Source organism: Microtus ochrogaster, chromosome 18, assembly GCF_000317375.1.
Source record: "Microtus ochrogaster isolate Prairie Vole_2 chromosome 18, MicOch1.0, whole genome shotgun sequence".
Classification (NCBI taxonomy): Eukaryota; Metazoa; Chordata; class Mammalia; order Rodentia; family Cricetidae; genus Microtus; species Microtus ochrogaster.
This window is the reverse complement of record NC_022020.1, coordinates 48,312,366-48,321,902: the sequence shown is the minus strand read 5'-3', so window position 1 is coordinate 48,321,902 and position 9,537 is coordinate 48,312,366. Positions and strand designations below refer to the sequence as shown.

General features: G+C 42.9%; 1 protein-coding gene across 7 annotated transcripts in view; it reads left to right on the top strand.

The window, feature by feature from the left end:
- Nucleotides 1–244: 244 nt before the first annotated feature.
- Fbxo38 (F-box protein 38) overlaps nt 245–9,537 on the top strand; it is a 40,738-nt gene continuing 31,445 nt past the window's right edge. For 3 of the 7 annotated variants that reach the window (XM_013349596.2, XM_013349595.2, XM_005356187.3), the window contains exons 1-2: nt 245–370; nt 8,331–8,517. In XM_013349596.2, coding sequence (XP_013205050.1) covers nt 8,390–8,517 — 128 coding nt within the window. In that variant the 5' untranslated portion in view covers nt 245–370; nt 8,331–8,389. Of the gene's footprint in view, nt 371–835; nt 920–1,449; nt 1,496–8,330; nt 8,518–9,537 lie in introns of those variants that run through there. The other 4 variants (XM_005356188.3, XM_026783495.1, XM_026783494.1 and 1 more) reach the window with 4 other exon arrangements.

Genomic DNA, 9,537 nt, shown 5'->3' with positions numbered 1-9,537 from the left:
GAAGAGCGAAAGCATGACCAGGACTACAGCGCCACAAAAGCGACATCAAAAGAATCCCAGGATTTCTGGCGGGGAACTTCCACGTCACCGGGAAAAGGGCCGGTTGAAACGCTTCAGGAAATGCCACGTTGAACATGGCTGCCTCGCCGGGACGCAGCCACACTCAATATGGACACAGCGGGGGCCCGCCCACGCCCAACCTCCGATGACACTATTTCCGAAGGCTCTTGAGCCGGCGGAAGCGGAAGCTCCGCAGAGGTGGGGGCGGCAGGAAGAGTCTGTCGCGTTTCTCGGTCCCTCTCAACCACAAAAACAGACGGAGGGCCGGCGTAAGTGAGCCGCGGCCTGGGAGGCTGTCGAGAAGGTGGAGGTGCGCGGTTGTGGGCAAGTGGAGGGGTCCGGGGCTCCCACCGCCCAGACCTTCCCTCTCGGGCTCTGGAACTCCTGGGGGCCTAGAGTGACCGAGAAAGGAGTGTCTGAATATGTGGTTCTGGCCTTGCGGGCCTTACTTGTAAGGCATCCAACCTTCTATTCCGCCATAGAAAGGCTTCCCTGGGTCTCGGTTTCATCGACGAAGTGGGAGGTTTGCCCGGACTTTGGGTCTCTCCCCCAACACATACCCTGAGCGTCACAAATTCAACGATGTTAGTGTTGAGTCGTTTAGGCCAGTAAATTGAGGAACGCCTGCCCTCATCCTGCAGAGGACGTAGCTCTAGTATGATGCGGTTTATTCATCTTGGGAAAGATGGGAGACCCTAATTTTTGTCCCAGTGTTGCTGGTTACTTGGTGCTTTCTTTTCTTTCTTTCTTTTTTTCTTTTTGAGCCGATCCCTTCATTGTTTTGAACCTGGAGTTTCTCATCTGTCAGAGCAACTGGCTTAATCTCCTCTCCCACCCCCAAGCCCGTCACAAATGGGAGGTAAAAGAAGGTTTCTGTAAAGCTAAGGTTTTTCTGGAGGTGGAGAAATTGGAACATGGAGAGCACATACCATGTAGTACAGACTGAGGACTATCTATTCTTGCAATTTTAACGTTTATTTGAGAATTCCATTTTTAGATGTCTGGAAAGACTCCATCCTTCTCGTCAGAATTTGTGATGTTGCAGTTGTACTGGGTTTGGGAGAAGGCTGTTGTAGAACATATGTATTGTAGAGTGAGCACCATCCTCCAAGCTTAGCAGCAGCCTTCAGCCCTTGTCAGAGCATCTATGACTTCCTGCAAAAAGACCCTGCAATTGGGCCTACTGTTTGTTGTCATTCCTTCATAGAAGGTGATGGGGGATGGGTCATTGGCCCTCATCTGAGATTCAGGACTCCTTGAACCACCTGGCCTTTTGTATGTGATTCTGCCCCAGTTGCACATGGCCTCTTGGTAGGGAGGCACTAAAGTATTTAGTCTGGAAAGGTTAACTCTGTGGGTACAACTCTGAGGAAGCTGTCATCCATACCGGGTGAAGACTTGACAGTCTCGCTGCTTTTGAGTACACCAGGCTCCTGTAAGTAGCCCCTCAGTCATGCTCTGTAGTAAGTCTAGCTAGTAAACAAACATTAGTTCCCCAGGGTAAACTTTGGTGGAATTGTACCTTTGTTTGTTATTGGGGCCTCAGGAGGGAGATGGTATGTCTCCCCAGAGACGGAATTCAGACAACACTGTGTATTTAAATGGTTGTGTGCCTGAAGTACACATTTTATCTTTAGACAAAAGGATATAATAGAAGGGGGAAACTAGTTTTCACTAAAGTTAAGTGATACAAAAATTGGTCTTGAGTTGGAATTGAAGGCCTAGATTCTTCCTTCAGAAATGGTATGTTCTGCCTCAGTGGCAGGTACCTTGTCATTCTGGTACTCATTTTCATTATTTGTAAAATAAAGGGTTGAACTAGCGTCCTTGCTCTTTTCATTAGTATAGATTTGGCTCCCATTCTCCCTTTAAATCAGAAGTGTGATGGCTGGATGACCCTTTTGAGGCAGAGAGTATATCCTAGATAGTAGATACACAAAATGTCCTGTGAATATTAATTAGCTGATTTGCAAGGTTACTGTGACATAGATTGAAGACAACAGAAAATAAAGAGGCATTAGAAACCTCACAGGCAGGAAAGACATTGGCATTGTAAAACGATTGGGATGTTTGAAAGAGATCTTTGTTCTGTGTTTATGTTTGTTTTTTAGGGCGATGAGCTGTCATTTGCTCTTAGTCAATGGGAATGATTGAAGTGAGAATTATCTCTAAGGATAAACCGTGTGGGAAGGCTTTCCTGCCACCTTTAGTTACCAAACAGTAAATAAGTGAGTGAGGGGAGGGAGGGATGGGGAGATGCTGGGAATCAGGAGAAAGGAGCCTTTTCAAGGGGGTTGCCATCGATTAGACACAGATGGAGATGTTGATTCAAAATGGGGGGGGGGGTTACTAGATCCTGCATTTTCGGCTAGTTTCATGAGAAGTTAGTTTAGCTCTTCTCTGTGAAGTACCCGTATGAAACGAATGTGTGTTCCAGAGTGTCTCTGTGAGATGAGGAAAGGAGTAATTACTCCATGTAATTAGTAGGCCCTGCTAGAGACGCTGACAGGATAGCTCGGGCTGTCGGTTGAAAGGGGTTTAAGGACTCCAGGACGTAAGCTGTTTGTAGGCACAGCTGATTTCAGAAGTATGCACTGTAGTTTTCAGTAAAACCTTTGATGGAAACACACAATAAAACGAACTTAATTCCAGGCAAGAGAATGTTGGAGCATTAAAGCTTGAGACAGGCACAATTTGGGGAGTAACACAAATGAATCTGTCAGCTATATTATAATGTCCTTTTAGCTGAGGACATGGCTGAAGATGAAGAGGGACTTTAAAGAAAGTGTATTTTAGAAAGCCCTAGTTTCAAGGGCACTGGCAAAGAACTCAAGCTGAAGAGTGCTTGGGGGTGCCCAGACAAAATTGAAGCTTTCAGTGCTTAAGCTCTGGTAAACAGGCTTCTGTGGCAGGATAATGGACCGCATAGGTGGCTGTGGGCTACTGTGTGGAAGCCTAGCTTTGTGAGGAAGGGTATGGTTAGGATTCTAATGGGAGCATCCTGAAGCCCATCTCTAGGCATTGGGGAGTAGCTCTGGAATGCAGAGAGACAGCTGTGGTGGCTGAGGACTGACAGTCGTCAGGTATGTTATGTAGGCCAGGAGTCAGAGTCTTCTGAGCTCTGACACTTCGTATTTGACCCAAGGCAGGTGGCTTCCCGATTTATCCTCTCTGGCTCTTTGTTCATCTGAAAGAGCCTCTGAAAGTTTATTTGTAATTCCCTTGGCATGGGAGTAGGAGAGAAGCACCACTGTGGTATTCTCAGACGAGTTTGTAACCCACAAACTGTCAGCGGTGTCACTGTGTGGTCTCTGAGGGCCCTTGCAGCATGTAATATTCAGGGATTCATTATCATTCCTGTCAGAGTAACATTTCCTACAGGTTCAGAGCCAACCAGAGTCTCCCAAAGCTGTTAACCTTAGAAATAATGCTTGGTGTTTTAAAATACCATCTTCACATACTTCAGTTTGCATTGTTGATTGTCGCCTGCCCCTCACTCACATGATTCAGCCAGGTCCACCTCATCTCTGCTGCTGCTGGTAACTAGACCCTCTCCTTTAACTTGCTACTCCTTAATCTGTCTTGGCATTTCTCCAGGGAAGCAGAGTGCTTAGTGGTATGGGGTGGATAAGGTGGGAAGAAAGGGAAATAAAGGCTAGCTGTGGCGGTTTCCTTCCGGTTTTTACTTGCTCTTTAATCCCTCTTGTGACAAAGGAAAAGCATGATAGTCTCCTTCCTAGAGAGATCCCTTCTTACCTGGGAGTTTGCTTCACATGCAGGAGATGCTCAGCATAGCTCAGCTTGGTATTTGATGTAAATGAGATGATGCCCAGTGGAGTTGAACAATTCTGTTGTCTTTTGTCAGTGTGCACTGGGCTAAAAAAAATCAGCAGAGTCCTTGAGTGAGGGAGATTTTCTCACACATGTTTCCAGAGGTCTACTTGTGTTGGAGAGGGCTTCCCCTTGTCTGTAGGCCCTCTGCTTGTCAACCTCCTGATGGAGAGATCTGCCCCTTATCCCAGAGCCATTTCACGTCCCCCCCTTCACCGAAGGCTTATGCCTTCCTTACCTGACAGGTACGGTAGAGAACACATGTTTAATTACAGGCCTAATAGAGCTCTGATGCCCTGGCAGTCCTGGTCATTTGGATTTTTTTTTTTGTCGTTGGTTTTTGGTTTTAGATAAAGATTATAGGCTAAGTAGACTTCATAGGCTTCTTGAACTATTATATCTTCTATGTGATTTATCTCTGTAGTTTTGAGTTCTAAACAAATTTTGTAAAGTTAATGATGTTAATGCTAATTAATTTAGAATTTGAAGCGTACATGGGACAAATAAATGGGGCACTGAGGGTTACTAAATATGTCTCAGGAAGAGCACTGCAAAATAATAATGCATAGTCAGAGATCCAGGCATAAAAGGAAGGTGCTTTAAGAGCAGTGGCCTCAGTGGGGGAAAGGAAGAAGGGCTCAGGAAACGCCAGGAGCGTGTCATCTGAAGGGCTCTCAAAACTCTTAAGTCTGAAGCATGTCTTCAGCACCTGGAGGATTGTTCTGAACATCTGCGCAGCCCCTGGGTAAATTGGGCTCTACAAGTTAAGTGTGTTTTAGAGCTTTTGCATGCTAGAGGTAGGTGTTATGTATGTTTTTATTGGACTAAACTCTGATAGTATTTACTGCTGAGATTACTGAATATTGTAGCAGCAAACTGCTCATAGGAGTGTGAAATGATTAGTGGATGCATATGGAATAATGGATTTCTTATGAGAAAAGACTTGTTGCCTAGAGGTGAGATTGAAACCCTTTCCTGCCTCCCCCCAAAAGTGATCATTAGACCAATACACAATTGCCGTAGAATTTTTCTGTTATGTTCCATAGAGTACAGATGAAAGAAGTTTTCATAAAACACTTAAACTTTAAATTGGATGTTGGAGGCTAATTAATGGTTTCCTAGACTAGGGAGAAGGGGGAAATGGGAGGGGGTGGTGTAAGGAAAGATCCATGTTTAGAGAGATGAATGGATGGGAGTTACAGGTGAGCTCAGAAAAGACCTACAGCTGGATTAGAAGGATCTCACTCTTTAAGAGCCAGGATTCCTTGGACTTTGATTTTCTTTCCTTTTTTAATTTTTAATGAAATCCCATATGTAGGTCAATCTGAAAATCTCAAATGATTGAGGTGAATATGACATAAAAAGTAAGTTCCTTTCTTATGTTCAGATCAAATCTCATTACCTAGAAGTAACCACTGCGAATATTTTGTCACAACCAGGAGTATGTGTCATTTACTCTTATCTAGAGAAAATCATACCTGAGACTGAGACTTAGTCTACACCTTGTTTTGATTATACTTTTTTTTTGTAACCATAGTAGAAATCAGAGAAATGTGTTGAAAAGATAGCCATAGCTGCAGTGTAAAATGTGGTATGGTAAGCATTTAGTTAACGAATTGCCTTCTGAAAGCCTGAACAATGGTTGGCTTTTGCTGTAGGCTTTGACAGTGCAGTGCTGTGTCCCTCATAGAAAGCCATGAGCCACAATAGCATAGATGAGGGTTGATGGAGTTTCAGAAGCCAATTGGAATGCATATTTCAAGAACAATATTTTGGGAAAATAGGTGATAGCTTGTTGAGTAGTTATGGAACATGAAGATACCTGGATGTGTTTACGATGGTCAAGGTTTATAATTTAGGAATTTAGTGACCCATAGTAGAGGACAATATGTTATATGTTGTGTTTGCATTTGTAATAGTGAAACCTTAGGAATGAGCACAGTTGTCAGTGAGAAGCTGGCTTACAGGGGAACTGGCAAAGAGGACCAAAGAGTGGTCACAGAGAAGAGGATCACTTTGGAACCCAAGGATGAGAAAGAAGCAGGTTCAGGAGTTACTGGAACATGCGGAGTTTCAGTTGGTGAGAAGGGACAATGAGCAGGAAAATGTGGGTGTGATATAATCAGAAGCTGGTTTGTGTAATTTTTAAATAGTTTCATAGGTTCTGTCACTAGCGGTCTGAAAGCCATAATAAGGTGGATAACATAAATCAGCCACCAAGAAGCCAACGTCGGTGTCACAAACTCACTGTACTCTAGCTTTGTCTCCTCTAGCAACCCCCTGGTTGCAGAATGTTTTAGGTCCTTTTGTTAAGAACCCACACAGTTACATAAGTAACTGGGTTGTGACTGGGGAGAAGCAACCGATCAGGGAGTATGCTTATGGTTAATGGAACACAAGCAGTGGCAAGCATGCTGATACCAACAAGAACCTTTTTCAGTGAGGAAAGAGGAGGTCAGAACTCAGACAAGCACATGGATATAAGGATTCCTTTAGTTTGCTCCCGTTTGTTGCTGAAGCAGAGGCTTCCTGGGAACTACACATATTTCAGCTGTGTCCTATTTTGAGGTGCCCAAGTTCCCTAGTATGTATAGTGCATGCTCACTTTGATGGTTCTTTACCGGCTTTTCATCACATTGAGGATTAAGAACTCTGCTAATAGTTCAGCCGCATCTTCCATTTCACCTTCTTTATCCTAACATCATCATTGGTTTTGTTTTTAGTTCTGTAAAATTGATTCCCTCCAGAGTTTAGCACATCTGGGGAGGAAAGGGAACTCTGAGAATGTAAAGTCCTGAATGAATGTATGTTGTCAACATGGGTGCCGTCTCATGAAGACCCTAGCATCAGATCCAGAGGGAAATGGCAAAACCTTCCCTTTTGGTCCACGCATGGATGCTGATAGTGTATGCAAAAAAGTCCACCATAGACCCCCCCCCCCCGGGATGTATACAGCCTGAAAACCATTCCTCTACAGAGACTTTGTGCCTATTGAGATTAGTCTACTTGCATACCATAAGCCCCGCCTCCCTGTCTTAACTCTGGGTAAACACACTGACTGTTTGGGGTGCTGTAGTTTCTCTACCTGGGATCCCAACCCATCTAACTCTTAGCATTTCATTCTGCCCCAGTGAGGTCCAACTCTCTGGGAGCCATTTGAGGACATGCAGTCGCATGCTACTGGGATCTCCTAAAATACTTTTTTAAAACTCTCTTACTCCCTTTTTGCCCTATTTTCAGATCACCCCTTAGGTATCATTTTAATTGCCCTGTCCTTCAAAGAACCAGCAGTGAATGAGGCTGGTGTGTTACAAGGCTACTTTGAAACTGAGTTTGCTTTCTTCACACCGCTTATCTTGACTTGAAGGTCTAAGCTGCTTTGCTGGGTTCCTTATCTCCTCACTGGCTTCCCCAAGGTCTTTTGTTTACTCTGGACGCTGCTAGGCTTCCTGCAGGCGCTGAAAGTATGTGAAGGCATGTCTGAATTGAGGAATACTCAAATCTTATGTCTACAGAGCCCCATTCCTACTGAGGAGATCTATATTTCATAACTATTCTATATCTGGACCACCATCATTCACATAGTTATTCCCAGACAGTCTGACAATCTGGGTGTTACTCCCACATACCAATAAACAGAACAAAACAAAATATGTTGCTGCTTCTCATTTTCCTTCCCTTTTCCTCTTCCCTTACTAAGGTTTTATTTTAAAAGCAAAGTGTATATACTTTATAAAAGTGAATTTTCCCTCCAGAATTGTAAGCTTTGTATGGTTTTTAAGGAGAGTGTCTGTAGTTTGATTTTACCCTGTTCACACAGAGTGTGGTTTCATTCCCTCAATGTGTAGATAGGAGATGAAGAATTAGAAAGGTTGATTCCTGTCTTGGAAGTAATCCTTTGTGACAGATCACAGCTGAGCGTCTGAGTCTCTGCTCTGGTGGGGGAGCTTCTATGAAGCGCTGGAGATGAGGGGCAACTTCAGTTAATAGCTGAGAGGTTCACTCCTCTGAGTTCAGACATCCCTTTACAAACTAATTTTGGTTGCATGTTTAGAATCATAAGCTCTCAGCCAGAAGCAGTTTTGCTACCTAGTTTAGTGAAGAAATTGATGCCTGGAGAAACTAAGAGAACCAGCTGGGTAGGAAGCTCCAGAATACAAATGAAAAAAATGGGACTTAATTCTTGGGGTTTTGTTCATGCTAAATATGTTTATAATGTCAACTGTTCTCCAGGAAAAGGTACTCTGTCTTGAGAATAGGACAAATGAATAATTTCTAAGTGTGAATATGGTGTACTGTTGTAATAACATCAGTATTTTAGGCTTTTGGCCGTTGGCAATTCCAAATGAACATTACTGTAACTCACTTGTAACAGGGACAGTCTGGGGTTTAAGTTTGGTGTGCTGCTTTTAGACTCCTCTGCTCTGCTCTTCTTGCAGGTGTTTTGAACTAAAATCAGAGGCCAGATTTGTTCTTTGGCACGAACGGCAGGACAACAATGGGGCCACGAAAGAAAAGTGTGAAAATGTGTCTGATGGACGATGAGACCCCGGAGGAAACGGTAGCAGAGGAAACGAAGGACTACATGAATCAGCTGTCACATGAAGTGCTCTGTCACATTTTTAGGTGAGACTTTATTTGGTTCACTTTTATGTACCTGAAACGTAAAGCTAAGAGCAAACTTGTTTTATAAAACTTTTGTTTTTTCTTTAGATTTATTTATTTTACTCTATACGCATTGGTGTTTTGCTGACATGTTTGTCTGTGTGCCGTGTGGCATGTATGTCTGTGTACCACGTGTGTGCCTGGTGCCCATGAAGTCCGAAGAGGGTGTTGGATCCCCTAAGTCTGGAGTTGCAGATGATGTGTGCTATTTGGAGGGCATCAAACCTGAGCCGTGTAAAAACAGCAAGTACTCTTAACTGTTGAATCATTTCCTAGCCTCCAAACAATTTTAAAATTACTATTTTTTTACTTAACTTCGTTATTATAGCCATTAATTAAAGCAGGAAGGAAAATGTTTTATTTCTTTTCACTCTTTTTCTTTTCAAGTTTTATTTGTAGGCTCCTAAAATGTTTATCAGAGGACTCTTGTGACGGTGTAATGATTACTTAACATGTTTTTGAGACAAAAAAGTTGTTTCCTTTAAAAGAAACCTTTTCTTTGTTGACTCAAAATGCACTTACATACTTTTATAATATGGTTTTTTATTAACTTATGAAGAATTAGGTCTCATTATGCTATTTTTCAAATAAAATATTATTGGTGTGCACCCATCCCCTGCCTCTTCCCCACCCCACTTTCTATGTGCCCTTTCAACTATAGATTTTAATCACATCTACCATAGAAAAACATACATTTCTCCCTAGGAAAAGTTTTATATAAAACAATCTTGATTTATTTTTTTAAAGTTGGTCAGGGCTTATAAAACTAACACGGGCAAATATTTTTGGATAACAGTAAAAGTGTTGGAAAGCTGGGTGGTGGTGGTGCATGCCTTTAATCCCAGCACTTGGGAGGCAGATGCAGGCGGATCTCAGTGAGATTTAGAACAGCCGGGACTGTTACACAGAGAAACCCTGTTTTAAAAATCCAATATATATTTTCTGAGGCAGTTCCTCTGCTTTTAAAATGGCATATATATA